General features: G+C 43.5%; 1 protein-coding gene across 2 annotated transcripts in view; it reads right to left on the reverse strand.

The window, feature by feature from the left end:
* Positions 1-22,467, reverse strand: part of LOC120044311 (Down syndrome cell adhesion molecule homolog) — a 120,915-nt gene that overhangs the window by 35,341 nt on the left and 63,107 nt on the right. For both annotated transcript variants that reach the window (XM_038988926.1, XM_038988925.1), the window contains exons 8-14: positions 20,965-21,243; positions 19,917-20,036; positions 19,073-19,252; positions 5,550-5,749; positions 5,191-5,287; positions 3,999-4,127; positions 2,830-2,997 (exon numbers count right to left, since the gene is read on the reverse strand). In XM_038988926.1, coding sequence (XP_038844854.1) covers positions 2,830-2,997; positions 3,999-4,127; positions 5,191-5,287; positions 5,550-5,749; positions 19,073-19,252; positions 19,917-20,036; positions 20,965-21,243 — 1,173 coding nt within the window. The remainder of the gene's footprint in view (positions 1-2,829; positions 2,998-3,998; positions 4,128-5,190; positions 5,288-5,549; positions 5,750-19,072; positions 19,253-19,916; positions 20,037-20,964; positions 21,244-22,467) is intronic.

Genomic DNA, 22,467 nt, shown 5'->3' on the forward strand with positions numbered 1-22,467 from the left:
AGTGATTACAGCTGCGAGTCTTTCTGGGTAAGTATCTAAGAGCTTTGCACACCTGGATTGTACAATATTTGTCCAATTTTCTTTTCAAAATTCTTCAAGCTCTGTCAAATTGGTTGTTGATTATTACTATACAACCATTTTCAATTATTTTCATAGATTTTCAAGCAGATTTAAGTCAAAACTGTAACTCGGCCACTCAGGAATATTCACTGTCTTCTTGGTAAGCAACTTCAGTGTAGATTTGGCCTTGTGTTTTAGGTTATTGTCCTGCTGAAAGGTGAATTCCTCTCCCAGTGTCTAGTGGAAAGCAGAATGAACCAAGTTTCCCTTTAGGATTTTGCCTGTGCTTAGCTCCATTACGTTTTTTTTTACGCTGAAAACTCCCCAGTCCTTAAGGATTACAAGCATACCCATAACATGATGCAGCCACCACTATGTTTGAAAATATGGAGAGTGGTACTCAGTAATGTGTTATGTTTGGGGCAAATCCAATATAACACTTTTTATTCAGGACAAAAAGTGAATTGCTTTGCCACATTTTTTGCAGTATTACTTTAGTGCCTTGTTGCAAACATGATGCATGTTTTAGAATATTTGTATTCTGTACAGGCTTCCTACTTTTCACTCTGTTAATTAGGTTAGTCTTGTTGAGTAACTCCAATGTTGTTGATCCATTGTCAGTTTTTACCTATCATAGTCATTAAACTCTGTAACTGTTTTAAAATCACCAATGGCATCATGGTGAAATCCCTGAGGGGTTTCCTTCCTATCCGGCAACTGAGTTGGGAAGGATGCCTGTATCTTTGTAGTAACTGGGTGTATTGATACACCATCCAAAGTGTAATTAATAACTTCACCATGCTCAAAGGTATATTCAATGTCTGCATTTTTTATTTTTACCCATCTACCAATAGGTGCCCTTCTTCGCGATGCAGTGGAAAACCTTCATGGTCTTTGTGGTTGAATCTGTGCTTGAAATTCACTGTTCAACATTACAGATAATTGTATGTGTGGGGTACATAAATGATGTAATCATTCAAAAATCATGTTAAACACTATTATTGCACACAGAGTGAGTTCATGCAACTTATTATGTGACTTCTTAAGCACATTTTTACTCCTGAACTTATTTAGGCTTTCCATAACAAAGGGGTTGAATACTTATTGACTCAAGACATTTCAGCTTTTCATTTTTTATTCTCTTCTAAAAATGGCCCCTTTGGCATTATGGGATATTGTGTGTAGGCCAGTGACAAAAAAATCTAATTTTAATCCATTTTAAATTTAGGCTATAACAACAAAATGTGGAAAAAGTCAAGGGCTGTGAATACTTCCTGAAGGCACTGTGTGGTTGGAACGGAGAGGGACATATAACTTAGTGTCAGAGAGTTGAGCATAAACCTCACTATCATTGTTTCCTGACAACATGACCAATATGAATGTTTTTTACCACCCGAGAACAGGTAAAGAATAGAAAATCCAAAGCTTCATTAATTGTAGCACCACAAATGTCATATACATGCTCAAATGCATCTGCAAGGATGCTTATATTGGTCAAAGTAAAAGAGCATTGAATCTCCACGTCACAGAACATAAGGCTGCAATTCGTAATAAAAACATGGAGTATGCAATTTCGCTCACCTTCCTCCCTACGCTTTGTAGCCATAGAACATGTCCACATTTCACCAAGAAAAGGTGACTAAAACAGAGGCATTCTGGCAGTACTTACAGTAGACCAGGGTTTACCAAACTTGGTCCTCTGGAACCCAAGAGGTGCACATTTTGTTTTTTGCCCTAGCACTACATAGCTGAGTCAAATAATCAACTAATCATCAAGCTTTGATCATTTTAATCAGCTGTGTAGTGTTAGGGCAAAAAACAAAAGGTGCACCCCTTGGAGTCCCGAGGACAGAGTTTGGGAAATGCTGCCTTAGACACTGTGGATCCTAAGGAGCTAAACTATGATTTTCACTGTCTTTGTTTCTATAATGTTATTGCCTTGATTTTATTGGTCTCTGTGTCTCCGGATTCACAAACACCCAAATATCACCTATGTATATTTTGACATGGCCTATTGATTAAAGAGGCACACTATTTCTGTTATTATTAGCATTATTTTGTACTATAATTTGACATTTACCTTGATGAAATCATTATTATTTTCTTACATTGTTGTGTCTCAACAGGCCACTAGGCTATAAATAGGAAATAAGTGCAATGGTCAGGTGACTCTGAGGAAGACGTAAGCTTAACGTTAAAACGTCATTCACCTGTTCGCATCCTGTACAATGGATTACAGTGAGCTAAAATAAATACATCTCAGATTTTTTTGTTGATTGCTCCAACTCCTTTCTACCTCAAATTAGTGCTATTGGAAGTTTATCTTGGTAAACCCTTTTTGTCATTGTTGTTGAGCACCCTTCCCTTCCTTTGTTTGGTGAAGTGCAAAGGCCCACCTGAACATGGCAACCATGTTCTGTGTATGTTTGGTGGGCCGTTGATGGAATAATCTCCTAACCCACAGAAAACTGGACACATGAATGTTCTTGCAATGTTCTCATTCAACGTGTATAGAACATTAATATCTTATGTTCTGAGAACATGGTAACCACAATCTCGGTAAGTTCTATTTCACATTAAGGGAATGGTCTCTTGGAGACATTCCTTGCACATCACGGGAACATTCCTATGAAAACCTTAGTTAATGACCTATTGAGACTCTTAAGGGAACGTTCTCTAAAGTTGTGGGAAAGTTTGTTGTTAGCTGGGATGTCTGTGTGTGCATGTGCATGCATACATATGACCAGTGGTGGTCTGGTGAGTCTATACCTGCTTCGTCTGTTGTGATGGTGAGTTCGTTGCTGGCCTCACTCTTGCCGATGTGGTTCTTGGCGAACATGCGGATGCTGTAGGTGGAGGAGGGGTGCAGGTCTATGATGGTGGCCTGGTTGAGCTGGGGAGACACGTCTTTGGTCCTTTGGGCTGTTTCCCAGGAGCCTGTAGGGCCGGAGGTCAAGGTTTATGTGGGTTCGTGAGGACCACTGAGTGGGGCTAGAGGTCAAAGCCTGCTAAGCGCATTAATCTGCGGTATTGAATTATAGCATTGAGACAAGAAAAGATCATGAATAATGATTATTTGGAAGACAAAAAGGAGCACATCCATCTTAACATGATGATACAGAAAAGCATTTCATCAGGATAGACTATAGACATACACAGGAAGTTAAAGTATTTGTATTCATACAGTGTTTCGCCTAAGATTATCTTTAGCAGCAGTGGCAAAGGCAGCGGTGATAGGGGGGGTTGCTCTTTCCTGGGGGTGTTCTGGGGCATGCACCTCCGGGAGATTTTTTTGTAGAACGACTGTGATAAGGTCACTGATGGTGATTTTTTTTAAAGACATTCTACTCCAAAGTGCATGAAAATTCCATTTATGTTGACACCATCTGAAATATAACTAATGTGCACCACTGCACTGTATGGAGATGAGGAGCAAGTGGTGGCTGTGCACTCGTGGCTCTCATTCGCGCCACTGCTCACTTTGTTTGCTACAAATTGATGTTGTAACTTGTCACTCTGTTAAAGGGATAGTGCGATTTTGGAAATCAAGCCATTGTGAGCCATTGCTAATTAGTGTCAGCAGAATGACTGGAAGTCATAGACTTCCAGTCATTGCGCTTAAGCTAGTGAGCAAGTTACTTCAAACTGCATGCAGAGACATAAACATTTTATAAAAATGGTATCCATGAGTTCAACTGACTCTGTGTAAGTATAAAAAGGGCTTACTTGCCAAAATCTCGCACTATACTTTTAAAAGCACGTCTCGGTAGAAATATTGTATATAAATCATAACTTTTGGAGTGGCGGCAACAATTTAGTAGTGGCGGCCCACCACTGCAAAATGAATATAGGTGAAACACTGCTTACAGTATTACTATACATCGCTGGCATCCAGAACATACCATCTCTTACAAAGAAAACTCTTGTTTGTCTTGTACCTGATTTGTTCTTGCACTCAATGTCGAAGCCTGTGATTGGGCTGTTTCCGTCAAAGCCCATGGTCCAGCGGAGGGCGATGGTCCTGTCTTTCACCTCTCTGATCTCCACCTCAGGAGGGTCCGGGGGCTCTGAAGGACACCACAAAGTCACACATATGCGTTAGAGCCCTGCACAGGCATGAATTTTAACCCCAAGCCCTTCCCATGCCTACGACATTAAAGCCCTACCCAACCCAGGCCAGATTGCTTCAGCCAAATTTAAGGCCCCGCCCTGCCTGAAACCCGAAATCAGAAATAACTTCCGCTGTTAGTAAATCTATTAGATGCCCCTCTGTCTGTCACTCGCTCCCTGTGCGCAGCGCGCTCTGCATGCGCTCTGCTCATGGCGCTTTGACTCTGAGTATTCATAGCAACGCTTAGGCTGCTCTGCTCAATGAAGAGACATGGGAGAGCAGTTAGCTTTTAGCTACTTTTCGTGACAAAACTCAATGAACATTATTATTTTCTGTGAAATAATCTGTCCTGTCTTATATTTGAAGAGGTTGAAGCACTTCTGACACAATGTTATGATCTTAGTCAGATATGACTGTACTGTGCAGCAGAGCACCAGCAATGGCTCAGCTTCAAAATGTTAGTGATCAATTTAGTGATACCCGAGCCCTGCCCGTACCATAGTTACTGATGAAAAAATAAGCCCTACCCGGTCCTAACCCAATGTATAATGTCGGGGCTTGGTTGGGGTAGCAGAGCTCTAATATGGGTATACAACACTACAACTGCAGGGGCTGAGCTCAAACTTCATCCAAGTCCTACTATGGAGAATCCACACAACGGCAAGGATGGCGAGACATCTTGATGACACTGCATGCCCCTGGACATGCTCCAGAGACCATCTTTGCTTGCTCTGCCCTTTTGACCACCTCCCTCCGATGATCAGTCAAGCCATGAACTTTCCGACCCTCTGATAACCTTGAATAATGCTGTTGTTTTCTAAATTGCTCGTCATTTTTGTGTTGCTTTAAAGCGCTTTGAGATTCTTTATGTAATGAATAGCGCTATATAAGTTGAATAAATGATTATTATTATTGTTATTATTATTATGCTGATGTTGCATCATTACCTTATTTGGGGGGGTTATATATTTTTATTTCATGATGTTTTCATGACAATTGTCAGTGTTAGACAGCTGTACCTTGCACTGTTAGCTGAATGATCCCTCGGTCTTCACCATAGGAGTTGATGGCATGGCAGGAGAAGAAGCCTGAGTCTTCCCTCACTGTAGGCCTGATCTATAGAAATGTGAAAAAGAGGGTCAGCTACATAGATAAGAAAGTGCATGGGAAATACACATTCTGGGCTATATCATTCACAGACAGGGCTCATGATGAGCCATCATAACAAACTGACAAACTCAGTATGCAGGCTTTTTCTCCAACGCTTATGTCCAAGCAAAATCTCTGCATAACCAGTAGCGCTCCAACTGGCCTCAGCTGAGGTAACTGTAACTGGGAAGCAAGCAGTACCACTCCCCCTGGTGGTGTGTATGTGTACCTGCAGGGTGGAGATGACCTCGTCGGCCACTTCTTTGACGGTGACCACGTAGCGGTGGCTGCTCTCTGGGTTGATGATGCGATCTTCCTTCTCCCAACGCACCATGATGGGTTTCTCCCCGTGGGCCGTGCAGCTCATCCTCTTCTCACTGCCCTGCGTGGCCAGCGTGGTGTTGGGATACGACGTGATCATGGCTGGGACTGGGAGGGAGAGAGAAAGAGGGGAGGGAAAGAGAGAGAGCGAGAAAGACAGAGAGCGAGAAAGGAGGAGAGGGATAGAGAGAGAGAAAAGAGGAGAAGGCATATGTTACATTAGTTATGAAGCAAGACTGGCTGAACATGTTTAGCCATAATACAATTCCAGTGGGACATCATAGTGATACCTGCCACATGGAGGGTAGTTACAAGACAGAGGAACAGTGTAATGAATCAAATCTCTCTGCTCAAATTACACTTAATTGAGTCATAGTATAGCTGACTTCATTGGTTGCAAAGTGTGCTGGTTTGCTCCAACTTCTAACATAATACACAATAAACCCCATGCCTGCCTGTTATGTTGAGCTGTGACAACAAACATCTTATGACCACAAGCAGACAAGGCTTGGATAGGAGTAAATACTTATTGGTCGGTCTCTGACAGCACTCTAAGGACAGCACACTACACACACTAGAGATTCAAACACACACTGCTCATTACCCCCACAACTGAGTGTGTAATCACACACACACACACACACACACACACACACACACACACACACACACACACACACACACACACACACACACACACACACACACACACACACACACACACACACACACACACACACACACACACACACACACACACACCATGGCTCCTGTGATGTAATGGAAAGTGTCAGGCGAGGGGATGCAGACATTTAAGCTTCATCTCTTATTCACTCCCCAGCCATTTTGAGCCGTGCTACAGAAAAATAAGGCTGATTTATTTAGCATGACAACTATGCATTTTTTGTGAGATGCACTTGGAGTAGTGAGGGAAAAAATTATTCCTTGCAGCCTTCTGTAAATGTTAGCATTTTGAGCAATGGTAGTCTCATTTTACAAATGTTTACATAGTCATAAACTATAACAAACAGTTATGACGTTGTCCACTAGTATTACCATAATTATGACATAGGATCATGTTGAGATTGGATGAGAGGCCTTCATTGGGACGCTACACTGTTGAAAAACATGTAGTCAATGAAACGCCTACTGTACGGAAGGGCTACATGAGGTGAGGTGGGCATCACACAGGAGGAGACAAAACCAATGTAACCAGTGTGTGAGAGAGTAAGCAGCACAGCTGTGTCTGTCTGTCTGTCTGTCTGTCCTGAGGCATTTGCCACAGTGCCAGGCTGTTTCTGTAATTGCTGTGTTGACGTATTTCTTTAATATCTAGCAGAATTATGGGCAGAGGAACACGGCTCTGGGGGCAGGGGAGCGAGGTGACGCCTCCACTGGGAGACTCACACATTAGACAACCACTCATTTTTTATTTCACCCTGTGGACTAAATAAACAGGCATACGCGCACGCAAGCGCTTTATTCAGCAGCACTGATGGATATGTGTATCTCTAGCTGACAGAGTAGAGGCTAGGAGAGCCCTGTTTCAAAACCTCCAGCCCAGAGGGCAACAACCATGATGCTCTCCAGCCTGCTCAGCCTGCTTCTCTGCCTGCCTGCAGGGAATTCTGGGATATTCTGCTCCCGCGAGAGAAAAAGATGCAGCTCCCCCCTCCCAGGCTCCCTTTCACCTGGCCAGGTTACCATGCCAACTAGCATCGGACAATCTCTCTCCCTCTCTCTCCATCCCCGTTCTCAGAAGAGGCCATTTATAGTACCAGGAATAGAACATGGACCAGCCGTTGATTTCCAACAGGACCATAATTATACTATTCCAGCCCTGAATGTCGCAATGCAGACCCAAAATAAAAACAGGGATATATAACGCATCTCTGTATCTTGTAATAATGTTGGTCATGTGACAAACAATAACATCCTTGAGCAAATAGTCAGGAGAAATTATAGTTAAAAACACTGCCCAGATACTTTACGCCTGCATTGTTGTGGTCCATTACATGCTCAAGAAGAGTAAATAAAAGCAAAAAATAGACCCTGTCTGTCTCAATACATTAATTGATGTATACAGTGCATTCGGGAAGAGTTTAGTCCCCTTGACTTTTTCCACATTTTGTTACGTTACAGCCCTGTTCTAAAATAGATTAAATTGTTTCCCCCCCTCATCACTCTACACATAATACCCCATAATGACAAAGCAAAATCTGTTTTTTAGACATTTTTGCACATTTATAAAAATCGCTGCACAGATATTTTCAGGTCTTTCCAGAGATCTTCGATCGGGCTCAAGTCCGGGCTATGGCTGGGCCACTCAAGGACATTCAGAGACTTGTCTCGAAGCCACTCCTGCGTTGTGTTGGCTGTGTGCTTAGGGTCATTGTCCTGTTGGAAGGTGAACCTTCGCCCCAGCCTGAGGTCCTGAGCGTTCTGGAGCAGGTTTTCATAAAAAATCTTTCTGTACTTTGCTCTGTTCATCTTTCCTTCGATCCTGACTAGTCTCCCAGTTCCTGCTGCTGATAAACATCCCCACAGCATGATGCTGCCACCACCATGCTGCCACCACCATGCTTCACTGTAGGGATGGTGCCAGGTTTCCTCCAGACCAGCTTGGCATTCAGGCCAAAGAGTTCAATCTTGTTTTTTTCATACCAGAGAATTTTGTTTCTCATGGTCTGAGAGTCCTTTATGTGCCTTTTGGCAAACTCCATGCGGGCTGTCATTAGCCTTTTAGTGAGGAGTGGCTTCTGTCTTGCAACTCTACCATAAGGGCCTGATTGGTGGAGTGCTGCAGAGATGATTGTCCTTCTGGAAGGTTCTCCCATCTCTGCAGCGGAACTAGGAATAGTCTTGGTTGTTGCAAACTTCTTCCATTTAAGAATGATGGAGGCCACAGTGTTCTTGGGGACCTTCAATGCTGTAGACATTTTTGGTGTCCTTCCTCAGATCTGTGCCTCGGCACAATCCTGTCTCGGAGCTCTCACGACAATTCCTTCGACCTCATGTCTTGGTTTTTGCTCTGACATGCACTGTCAACTGTGGGACCTTATATAGACAGGTGTGTGCCTTTCCAAATCATGTACAATCAATTGAATTTACCACAGGTGGACTCCAATTAAGTTGTAGAAACAAGGATGATCAATGGAAACAGGAAGCACCTGAGCAAAATTTAGAGTCTCATTGCAAATGTCTAAACTTGTTTTCGCTTTGTCATTATGGGGTATTGTGTGTAGATTGTTGAATTAAAAAAAATATTGAATCCATTTTAGAATAAGGCTGTACCCTAACAAAATGTGGAAAAAGTGAAGGGGTCTGAATACTTTCTGAATGCACTGTACATTTCGGTGGCAGTAGCAGGAACTGAACGTGACAAACACATGACAAACAGGTTGTATCACCAGCCAGACTTATATAGATCTACCATACTTATGCCTGATGTGAAATATGCAGTAGGCCTATATTTCCACCATCTTATTCACTCAGTTGAAACAGATAACAAAACATCCCATCTCCTACCAACCTGACACCCCTGATCCATCAACATGCAGTACATTGAATGGTCATCTAACAGAAACATGAACCTACACTACCGTTCAAAAGTTTGGGGACACTTAGAAATGTCCTTGTTTTTAAAAGAAAAGCACATTTTTGTCCATTAAAATATCATCAAATTGATCAGAAATACAGTGTAGACACTGTTAATGTTGTAAATGACTATTGTAGCTGGAAATGGCAGATTTTTTATGGAATATCTACATAGGCGTCCAGAGGCCCATTATCAGCAACCATCACTCCTGTGTTCCAATGGCGCAAACTGGCTCTAACCAGAATAGAAAGAGTGGGAGGCCCCGGTGCACAACTGAGCAAGAAGACAAGTACATTAGAGTGTCTAATTTGAGAAACAGACGCCTCACAAGTCCTCAACTGGCATCTTCATTAAATAGTACCCGCAAAACACCAGTCTCAATGTCAACAGTGAAGAGGCGACTCTGGGATGCTGGCCTTCTTGGCAGAGTTGCAAAGAAAAAGCCATATCTCAGACTGGCCAATAAACATTTAAGATAAAGATGGGCAAAAGAACACAGACACTGGACAGAGATATGGCTTTTTTTCTGGTTAGAGACAGTTTGCTCTGTTCTGTGAAGGGAGTAGTACACAGCGTTGTACGAGATCTTCAGTTTCTTGGCAATTTCTCGCATGGAATAGCCTTCATTTCTCAGAACAAGAATAGACTGATGAGTTTCAGAAGAAAGTTATTTCTTTCTGGCTATTTTGAACCTGTAATCAAACCAACAAATGCTGATACTCCAGATACTCAACTAGTCTAAAGAAGTCCAGCTTTCTTGCTTCTTTAATCAGCACAACAGTTTTCATGCTAACACAATTGCAAAATGTTTTTCTAATGATCAATTAGCCTTTGAAATTATCAACTTAGATTAGCTAATACAACGTGCCATTGGAACACAGGAGTGATGGTTGCTGATAATGGGCCTCTGTAAGCCTATGTAGATATTCCATAGAAAATCAGCCGTTTCCAGCTACAATAGTCATTTACAACATTAACAATGTCTACACTGTATTCCTGATCAATTTGATGTTATTTTAATGGACAAAAAATTTGCTTTTCTTTCAAAAACAAGGACATTTCTAAGTGACCCCAAACTTTTGAACGGTAGTGTATGACTGTAAATTCCAGGTCGGATGGACAGCCGCAGGCATCAGGCTCTGTTTACCCCAGCAGAGTGAGTGTCTGGCTGAGGAATGTAGGCCACAGGGTGCCCTGGCTGGATGACTGAACCATGGGAGTGAGATGAGAACGAGTCTAGATCACTCCCTACAGGAGCCCACTGCCCCTGGGGCACTGTGTGTGTGTGTGTGTGTGTGTGTGCGTGTGCGTGTGTAGAGTGGGTAGGTAGGGGGAATGGCGGTGATGGCACAGAGATGACTGGTTCACTGGGTGCTCTACTCACTGCACCAAAATAATTCCCTTAGCTGCACAATTGGGTTGGATATTGAGCATGATGCTGAGTATATGGCTGCAGACAGGCTGCTTTGTGTGGGTTAGTTGGAGGGCTGTAACGAGAGAGAGAATTTTCTATACTCCAGTGTCTGAGGGAAGCTGTCTGATTGGGTGATTGGGAGCTTGGCGACCAGGCAACAACGCTGTTTTTCACCAATTAAGTCTCATTATGTGCGTGCTCTCATCATTGTGTCTCGGAGCGTTATGAGTGTAATGCTCTTAATTGATCCTAATTAACACTGATAAACATTAAGTGGCTGTTGACCCACTCTGATAAAACCAACCTACTCTGGATTAGTGATGCATCCAGTCAATTGCATCAGTGGAGGTACGTACAGTATACAGTAGAGACTGTAGTCATTTAGACAGGGGAATGGGTTCAAATGTTGCTGGTTCCCTCAGCTGCACAAAATCTAAATAAGGCCATGGGTCATTTTAAGGAAGGTAGAATGAAGTGTTAACGTGTCTAGGCAATATGCCAAATATTCTGAACCTATGATATATAAAGTATGAATACTGTGAATGTACACTTGCACGCACGCACGTATACATGTACGCACACACGTACACATGCACGCACGCACACACATAAAGCTGTGAAAATATTGCTAGTGCAACATAAGCTATTTCTGCTGGCTGTGGGCGTCTGTGACAGTGTTCCAATGTGTTGATGCATGGTGTATTATGGTTAGGCATTAGCCTATGCACAGACACTAATAACAATGAAAACGTCTCACTATGACATCACAATAGCTGCAATTCATTTCCCCATGCGTCCGCCACAATAGCCTGGCCGAATGGAATCTGTCTAAACCACTGAATTACAGTAGCAGCCTGTGAGGACCATGATTCTTCAGTAATGGCCTGTGTGTGTGTGTGTGTTTTTTTTTTTTGTGTGTGTGTGTGTGTGTGTGTGTGTGTGTGTGTGTGTGTGTGTGTGTGTGTGTGTGTGTGTGTGTGTGTGTGTGTGTGTGTGTGTGTGTGTGTGTGTGCGCGTGCATGTGTATGCCTATATGTGTGTATTTTCCAGTAACACAGCCAGGTAAACTTCTATGAGTGATCACCCAGTCAAGAGCTCATCCAGTAATGTATATCACCTGACCACTTTACAGCCGTCACTTCCAGTGTTGCTCTAATTTACACCTAAGCCTCTTAAGTGGCAGCAGCTTCCCAAGCAGCAGTGGTGTCGTATGGCCTGGATAAACAACACACACCAGTACAGCACAGCCTGTACTGCTCCAGCAGTCTGCTGCATGCTTACCGTCTATGTAGAGGAGAGGAGGACACAGTCTGGTGTGGGTACAGTATATAACACTACACCTGCTAGTCTGCAGCATGCTTAGTGCCTACATGTATGGAGAGGAGGACACAGTCTGGTGTGGGTACAGTATATAACACTACACCTGCTCAGCAGAGGACAGGCCCTGTGGGTTAACGAGGGTCTCATCTGGCACAAGCACACTGATCCATAGGAGACAAGGGGAGCAGGGCTCCAAGGGAGGCTCACGTTCCAGAGAGCAGGAGGGGCAGACACAACCAACACCCGATCGCCCCGATCCGACCACACAATGATCAAAACAACAACCTGAACCGGGAGATCAGCTCAACCTAAGGGAGAACACACAGGCTCACACACAGACACATACATGCACGCACGCACACACACACAATGCAGAGGGACATCTGTCTGTGTGTGTGCGTGAGGACAACACTGAGCAGCCTATGTCCAGAAAATGTACACAGGGATTACACCCACTGCTGTGGGTACTCTTCTGTGTGTGTCTAGATGTAAGGCTTTAAGTGTGTAGTGCACAGGAGGTTGGTGGCACCTGAATTGGGAAGGACGGGCTTCTGGTAATGGCTGGAGTGGAGTCGTTGGAATGGTATCAATTACATCAAACTCATGGTTTCAATGTGTTTGATGCCATTCCATTTACTCAGTTCCAGCCATTATTATGAGCCCCTCTCCCCTCAGCAGCCTCCACTGGTGTACAGTAGTGTATAATTGTATTTATCCATATGAGTGTGTGTGTGTTTGTTCGTAAGTGTACGTGTCCTGGTACATGTACTGTGTGTGTGTGTTTTTGAGGAATTGTGTGAGAGTATTACATGAGCGATTGAGTCAGACAGACAGACAGACAGACAGACAGACAGACAGACAGACAGACAGACAGACAGACAGACAGACAGACAGACAGACAGACAGACAGACAGACAGACAGACAGACAGACAGACAGAGAGCTAGTCATGAGGTAGCAGTATTTGGCTGCGACATACAGACAGACAGACACTGCAGGGAGGCCTCTGCTCTGGCCAGATAACAGCTACAAGGGTATAAGCTCCCACACTGTGTGACTGGAATCACTAGAGCACCCAGCCCAGCCATAGGAGTGCAGCAGGAGATCACACACACACATGCCACGTACAGAGATACACACGCGCACGAGGACATACACATACACAAACATACACGTACAGTTGAAGTCGGAAGTTTACATACACTTAGTTTGGAATCATTACATCTCGTTTTTCAACCACTCCACAACATTCTTGTTAACAAACTATAGTTTTGGCAAGTCGATTAGGACATCTACTTTGTGCATGACAGAAGTCATTTTTCCAACAATTGTTTACAGACAGATTATTTCACTTATAATTCACTGTAGTTTACATACACTACGTTGACTGTGCCTTTAAACAGCTTGGAAAATTCCAGAAAATTATGTCATGGCTTTAGAAGCTTCTGATAGGCTAATTGACATCATTTGAGTCAATTGGAGGTGTACCTGTGGATGTATTTCAAGGCCTACCTTCAAACTCAGTGCCTCTTTGCTTAACATCATGGGAAAATCAAAAGAAATCAGCCAAGACCTCAGAAAAAAATTGAAGACCTCCACAAGTCTGGTTCATCCTTGGCAGCAATTTCCAAACGCCTGAAGGTACCACGTTCATCTGTACAAACAATAGCACGCAAGTATAAACACCATGGGACCACGCAGCCGTCATACCTCTCAGGAAGGAGACACGTTCTGTATCCTAGAGATGAACGTACTTTGGTGCGAAAAGTGCAAATCAATCCCAGAACAACAGCAAAGGACCTTGTGAAGATGCTGTAGGAAACAGGTACAAAAGTATCTATATCCACAGTAAAACAGGTCCTACATCGACATAACCTGAAAGGCCGCTCAGCAAGGAAGAAGCCACTGCTCCAAAACCACCATAAAAAAGCCAGACTACGGTTTGCAACTGCACATGGGGACAAAGATCGTACTTTTTGGAGAAATGTCCTCTGGTCTGATGGAACAAAAATAGAACTGTTTGGCCATAATGACCATTGTTATGTTTGGAGGGAAAAGGGGGAGGCTTGCAAGCCAAAGAACACCATCCCAACCGTGAAGTACGGGGGTTGCAGCATCATGTTGTGAGGGTGCTTTGTGTGTGGGACTGGTGGAGGGGACTGGTGTACTTCACAAAATAGATGACATCATGAGGCAGGAACATTATGTGGATATATTGAAGCAACATCTCAAGACATCAGTCAAGAAATTAAAGCTTGGTCGCAAATGGGTCTTCCAAATGGACAATGACCCCAAGCATACTTCCAAAGTTGTGGCAAAATGGCTTAAGGACAACAAAGTCAAGGTATGGGAGTGGCCATCACAAAGCCCTGACCTCAATCCCAAAAAGCTTGTGCGAGCGAGGAGGCCTACAAACCTGACTCAGTTACACCAGCTCTGTCAGGAGGAATGGGCCAAAATTCACCCAACTTATTGTGGGAAGCTTGTGGAAGGCTGCCCAAAACGTTTGACCCAAGTTAAACAATTTCAAGGCAATGCTACCAAATACTAATTGAGTGTATGTAAACTTCTGAACCGCTGGGAATGTAATGAAAGGAATAAAAGCTGAAATAAATCATTCTCTCTACTATTATTCTGACATTTCACATTCTTTTAAATAAAGTGGTGCACCTAACTGACCTAAGACAGGGAATTTTTACTAGGATTAAATGTCAGGAATTGTGAAAAACTGAGTTTAAATGTATTTGGCTAAGGTGTATGTAAACTTCCGACTGCAACTGTACACATAAACAACACACACCTCCCAGACACACTAAGAACCTGATTTACCCAGAAACTTTGGCTCAAAATGTTTATGGTGATTTAGGACAATCAACAGTTCCTCCTTCATATTACAAATCAGTGCAGTTTACATAGAGTATTCAACATCAACATCAAATGGGAACTTCAACATGAAAGATGAAAACAATAGTCTGGCCTCACTTTTTCGACAGTTTCCTTTTTTCACCTGAAGAGGGAGGTGTTCCTATTGGAAAAATCTACAGCGACAATTTATAGTATAATCATAGACTTTAACATCTAAAGGAGACCCATGGGGAAGCACGAGGCTACATGTTGGCTCTCACTAGAGACATTCATGAAAGCCATTTTATGGAGTCTTCCCGAGCATCCATTTCTGTTTGATGTTGTCATGTTAGTGGCCTGTGCTGGAATGAGTGTCCCTGTGTGGGAATGGAGTGCTAGGGATGTCAAAGAGACACATTGTTTTAGCTCTGTATATACACAGGGGTGGTCCAGTATAGTGCTGGGTAGTGTTTGTTGCGTTAAATGGCTTAAGGTTAAGTGACTGGAGTCACTGTGCTCTGTGACAGAGAGGCCACCAGTGTGGTGCCACCACCACACCACCACTACCATGGCCCTGTATCTTTCTGCCTGAACATATCCCACAAAAGCAGCCATGCAGCGTTTCCGGTCTCCGTTGCTCTCTTTTTCTCTCGGAGAAACACAGGCGTTTATCCGCTGAGTGGCCATGGACTTAGCTCCCCTCCATTAGGCTCTGAACTCTGTATGCAGGCAGAGGCTGCCATGTGGAAAAGAGGGCCGAGGGGGAGGGGAGTGGAGGGATGGACTACCCGTCCGTCACCCTCCCTTGTCTTCCCCTTCTCTCTCTCCCCTCCCCTCCATAGGCTGCTCTTCTGTGTGTCTGTCTTTCTCTTCCTCCTCCTCCTCCTCTTCTGCTTCCTATTTCCCTCTGTCTTCCCTTTCTGTCTTTCTCCCTCTGTCTTATTTGTGTGTGTGTAACATTTAACTGTATTTAAATTCTGATACAATATAATTTCCCCTGCCCTGTCTGCCTGTCTCCATCTCTCCTACCTCTTTCCCTCCTCCCTCCATCTCCCACCATTGTGTGTCTCCCAGTCTAACCACTGGGATTTGATTGGTAGTGACATGATGTGGTGTTGTGCCCATCACCCACCTCTAGAGCCAGTTCCATCCACCCAAGTAAAATTAAATGAAATTACATTTATTTGATTTTTTTCAGCTCCTTCAGCCCCTTCCCAATATTACATAATCTCCCCCAAATATTTGGGGCATTATTTCTTATGGATAATATAATATAAATTGGATGCATTATACTATATTCTTGTCCAGCAAGTGAAATTAAAGCAGTTGTTATTGGATAACGGAACCAATCAAATGCGAGATCTCTCCAAGCTCTCCTTACTTCTTTCAACCCTCTGCTCCCACATGCATACCATATTTAATTAAGAGTCTATTAACGCACCATGCGTCAATCTAAGTAACATAATAAAAAAATCCCATTTAAATCTGTCAATTTAAGCTAGAGATATCAGGTTTTTTGCATGGGCTGCGTCTCATCCGCCTATGTCGGCCATCTGCGGTGGAAGGTGGCCGAGCTACAGCGGTGTTTGTCAGAGCATGTGACATCCCGAAAATCGGTCTTCTCACGAAAACATCTGTAGCGTCCAAACGGTTTGGCCTACAAACTATTATGACCCCACTATGGAAAGGGGAGACTCTCTCTCTGTTTTGCTCTGTTTTGACTCGTCTAAAGGTAATCCATACAAAAAAATGGAAGTATGGAGGTAGTTTTGTGCTCTACGACAGGACTCGTCTGAAGGTAACCCATACAAATGAATGGAAGTATGGAGGTAGTTTTGTGCTCTATGACAGGACTCGTCTGAAGGTAACCCATACAAATGAATGGAAGTATGGAGGTAGTTTTGTGCTCTATGACAGGACTCGTCTGAAGGTAACCCATACAAATGAATGGAAGTATGGAGGTAGTTTTGTGCTCTATGACAGGACTCGTCTGAAGGTAACCCATACAAATGAATGGAATTATGGAGGTAGTTTTGTGCTCTATGACAGGACTCGTCTGAAGGTAACCCATACAAATGAATGGAAGTATGGAGGTAGTTTTGTGGCAACAAAAACAACGGGTTAAGTATGTGTCCAAAAAAACTTAAATATATCCTGAGCTTTCTTATATCTCCAAGATAAAGGACACACTTCAATACCTTATTCCTTTATGTATTTTTGACTGTCTTTTTTGCCATTTATGAATGTGTTATTCAATTATTTTCTAAGCGCTATGGTAGTAAAGGTCAAATTCAACATTTTATCAAATAATACAAAAAACTAACTGATACCGAAAGGGGTCCTAAAATTCAAATAAAATATCTAAATGATCCGTGGTATGACAATCTTAAAACAATTCCATATGTTAAGAGGTTAACTTCTACTTGGTCACAATCCCGGATCCGGGAGCACCCTCATCAGTAAAAAAGCTGACTAGCATAGCCTAGCATAGCGTCACAAGTAAATACTAGCATCTAAATATCATTAAATCACAAGTCCAAGACACCAGATGAAAGATACACATCTTGTGAATCCAGCCATCATTTCTGATTTTTAAAATGTTTTACAGGGAAGACACAATATGTATTTCTATTAGCTAACCACGATAGCAAAAGACACAACTTTTTTTTCCCACCATTTTTTTCCTGCATAGGTAGCTATCACAATTTCGACCAAATAAAGATATAAATAGTCACTAACCAAGAAACAACTTCATCAGATGACAGTCTGATAACATATTTATTGTATAGCATATGTTTTGTTAGAAAAATGTGCATATTTCAGGTATAAATCATAGTTTTACATTGCAGCCACCATCACAACTCTCACCAAAGCAACTAGAATAACTACAGAGACCAACGTGAATTACCTAAATACTCATCATAAAACATTTATGAAAAATACACAGCGTACAGCAAATGAAAGACAAAGATCTTGTGAATCCAGCCAATATTTCAGATTTTTTAAGTGTTTTACAGCGAAAACACAATATAGCATTATATTAGCTTACTACACTAGCCAACCACACAACAGCATTGATTCAAGCCAACAATAGCGATAACGAATAAACCAGCAAAATATATACATTTTTTCACTAACCTTCTCAAACTTCTTCAGATGACAGTCCTATAACATCATATTACACAATACATATAGAGTTTGTTCGAAAATGTGCATATTTAGCGGCACAAATCGTGGTTATACAATGAGAATAGTAGCCAAGCTGCCAACAAAATGTCGGGAGAAATCTTGGGAGAGGCACCTAATCTAATCACTAACTAATCATGAACTTGACTAAAAAATAGTCTAGCTCATTCTGATGAGCTTCCATCAGAATCTTGGGCAAGTTGTCCTTTGTCCAGAAGAATCGTTGCTCGGTTGTAGATTGTCGCCTTCAACTTTGGAATTAGCAGTAAACATTAGCCATGTGGCGAAGACGTGCCCAACTCACTATAACGCAGCACAAAGAAATATCCGAAAATCGCAATATACTGATATAAACTGATATAACTCGGTTTAAAATAACTGCATTATGATGTCTTTAACACCTATATCGAATAAAATCAGAGCCGGATATATCTAAGGCCTATAACGGGAGCTTTCCAGAACGCCATCCTGAGGTCTGTCTTGCGTCATGGCGAATGTTGAAAAGAGTGCACCCCACGTTCCAAGACCCTTTATATGGCCTCAGATCTGCCTAGCAACTCCATTCCAATTCTCACTATTTGCTGACATCTAGGGGAAGGCGTATGCAGTGCATGTCGACCAATAGAAGACATGCAAATTAATAAACTGACCCTAGAACAGCCTGCCTGATTTCAGATTTCTCACTTCCTCACAGGAAGTTTGCTCCAACTTGAGTTCTGTTTTACTCACAGATATAATTCAAACGGTTTTAGAAACTAGAGAGTGTTTTCTATCCAATAGTAATAATAATATGCATATTGTACGAGCAAGAATTGAGTACGAGGCAGTTTAATTTGGGAACTAAATTTTTACAAAGTGAAAACAGCACCCCCTATTGAGAAAAGGTTAATTAAGGTACATAATCCTGACTGGAAGAGGGATCTTACTTTTGACACTGAGTTTGGATGATTATTTTTTTTAAATTACATTGGAGAACACATACATTTCAGGATAGGAGGGGAGGGGGTCTTCCATTTGACACTGAGGTCCATGTATACAGCCATGACAGATAGGGGTCTTCAGTGACTTACTTTTGACGTTGAGGTACATGGACTTGCTGACGTCAGCTCCCACGTCATTGCTGACCTTACACAGGTAGTAGCCGCTGTCCTCCTCCAGTACATGTTTGATGAGCAGAGAGCCGTTGACCAGCACCTGGATACGGAAGCCCGAGTTCAAGGCTATAGGCTGGAACTGGGGAACCCCCGCACCTAGAGAGGGAGGGATATAGGGAGAGAGGGAGAGGTGGAGGGAGGTAGAGAGAGGAGGAGGGGAAGATGTAAGATGTATTAAAAACACCTATTGCATAGATTATGACCAAAATATGAAGAATTATTACATAATGGATGGATGTTTTGCAGTAACAAAAACTACAGTACATTTCCATTTTCTCCTTTACGGTAATGTGAGAAGATGTTGCCTTCCCTTCTTCCTCTTTACATTTGTTTAGAGTTGCAGCGCTGAGCTTTCACCATTCAACCTTAAGGCTGTGGACACTGTGTTTGCTGTGTTGGCTCTCATAAACAGATGCTCTTTAATAACAAAAAGCCTGCCGCAGGACAATGTTGTGTTTATGCAATTCAGCAAGAAAGTCAAAGGAGTAGAAATGGAAGATGCACAGTTACAGAAGGGTATTTATCCTCAATCATGAACCAAGTGTGTAAACATATCATCATAGTGGTCAGAAGGGAGAAGAGTAGCTTTTAATTAATCCTGGGTCATGTTCAAGTAGTGCTCACTGTAGCAAAACGTTTTGCAATGGAAAAGGAACATCTGTGTTCTATTTGGACAGGTTCATGCAGTACCTCCCTGTTTCACTCCATGTCAAAACATTAACTCTCTACTTAACACAATCCTATACTCTGGCCTATTTACCTTTGGAGTGCTTCCACACTATGGTAGGGACAGGGTATCCCTCTGCAGAGCAGTTGAGGATCACAGCTTTTCCATAGATGCCGTCCTGGTCCTTGGGCTGCACCACAAACTTTGGAGGGACTGGTTGGGAGAGCAACAGACAAAAGGTAATTAAAACGGGTTAATCTGTTATGGTGTTGTAGTTTGAGTTTGTAATACCTTGTGGTTTAAATAGAACAAATTAGAAATGCTATATTTTCACACCAAGTGAGAGAAAAACAAGAAGAACCAATGCTAACGAGTGGGTTAGCATATTAGCCCAGTAGTGGAATAAGTGGCATCTCACATCACAACATTAAAAGATTACAGTAAAACAGCACGTGCAACACTGCTATTGGGATTAGGGTTATATTTTGTTTTAGCATATAGGTTTTCTTTTGCTATACCCAACATAGGCCTAGTGGTAGGTTGATTTGGATCCACTCCAACTGTAGGGGAACATATGAAGAGAGTTTACTCTTGCAGAATACTGGAAAAACTAGCAAATACCTTCTCGACTCATATCTTTGAATGGTGTCATCCTTCTCCCCCCTCTCTCCCCACATCAACTCCCTCCCTCCCCCTCCCACCCCTCTCCACATCTTCCCCCCCACCCCTCTCCCTCCTCACCCCTCTCCTCTCCTCACCCCTCTCCCTCCTCTCCCCTCATCTCCTCACTGCTCTCCATCCCCCTCCTCACCCCTCTCCCTCCTCAACACTCTCCCCTCCTCACCCCTCTCCCCTCTTCACCCCTCTCCCTCCTCTCCCCTCCTCACCCTCTCATCTCCTCACTGCTCTCCATCCCCCTCCTCACCCCTCTCCCTCCTCAACTCTCTCCCCTCCTCACCCCTCTCCCCTCTTCACCGCTCTCCATCCCCTTCCTCACACCTCTCCCTCTCCCTCCTCCCCTCTCCCCCCCACCCCTCTCCCCTCCTCACCTGTCTCCATCCCTGTCCTCACCCCTCCCTCCCCCCTCCCCCCTCCTCCCTCCTCACCTCTCCTCACCCTCTCCCTCCCCCCTCCTCCTCACCCCTGACGATGAGCTGACTCTGGTGTTCCACGGTGGCGGCCTGGTTGCGTGCGATGCAGGTGTAGTTGCCATTGTGCAGGAGAGACAGGTTGGAGATACGTAGGGAGCTGGTGAAGTCTATGTTGTCGATAGTTACGCCGAGGCTGGCCGGGATTGGCCGACCGTCCTTCTGCCAGGTGATGAAGACAGGCTGATCACCTGACATCACCACGCACGGAATGAACACACGTTGGCCAATAGAGAAACGAGGGAACTCGAAGGGATGGATGGTGGGGGGAACTGCAGGAGAAAGAGACGGGTAGAGTTAAGGCAAGGGTATTTATGTTTGTATCTTAAAGCAAGGATTCAACTTAGTTAGTTCTGATCAACCATCCTCATCCCCATCTAGTTTATAAACGTATTAATAGCATGGCTTAACACCATGGAGATGCAGATGAGAGAGAGAAATGAATTACATTTCCCCTTGCGGAGAGGCTGGCTGTCCTCTACCTCTCCCTTGTTCCCTCTTTTTCTCTCTCTCTCTTCCTCTGTCTCTCTCTCTCTGGGGACACTATAGCCATGGTGTGAAGCAGATGCTTTGAAGAATTCATGATTTAAAATAACATTGGAATAAACGGCACTTCAACAATTATTTAATTCACAACAAAGTAAGCATAATGGGCTCCTGGGGATTCCCGCTCTTTTCCTCTCCTCTCCGCAGCCTCAGAATGCTAAGCAGCTGAGAGGCAAATTAGGTACAGTGGGAATGTCGTTGTTCTGGGCTTTGTTTAGGGCCGCAGTCGGCGTGATTTCCCCCGCCTCGCACAAATGTTAACGTGACTGCGCCGCCGAGACCCGTGAGAGAGGATTCCGATAGGTACGTTCTTTCTGATACTTCAAATTATGCAGCGCCATTATTGAGGAACGACCAACTGGGCACAAACTGGTTTAATCATTGTTGTTTCCATGTAATTTCAATTAAATTATGTTGAACCAACATGGAATAGACGTTTAATTGACATCTGTGCTCAGTGGGGAGAGCCATCTGAGGTTATGTACTCTAGTGTACTGGCAGACTGGCATAGCGGCTGTGAATGTTCAGATCAGCTGACGATGGGATCCTTTACAATGTTAGTCATGGCTGGTCATGGCTGACATCAACACCATCATCCCAGACACCCTGGACCCACTCCAATTCGCATACCGCTCCAACAAATCCACAGATGACGCAATCTCTATTGCACTCCACACCTGGACAAGAGGAACACCTATGTGAGAATGCTGTTCATCGACTATAGCTCAGCACCATAGTGCCCTCCAAGCTCATGGGACTGAACACCTCCCTCTGCAACTGGATCCCTTGGACTTCCTGACAGGACACCCCCAGTTGGTGAGGGTAGACAACAACCCATCCACCACGCTGACCCTTAACACAGGGGCCCCTCAGGTGTTTGTGCTTAGTCCTGTACTCCCTGTTCACCCACAACTGCGTGGTTGCGCACGTCTCCAACACCATCATTAAGT

Source organism: Salvelinus namaycush, chromosome 3 (assembly GCF_016432855.1).
Source record: "Salvelinus namaycush isolate Seneca chromosome 3, SaNama_1.0, whole genome shotgun sequence".
In the NCBI taxonomy this organism is placed as follows: domain Eukaryota; kingdom Metazoa; phylum Chordata; class Actinopteri; order Salmoniformes; family Salmonidae; genus Salvelinus; species Salvelinus namaycush.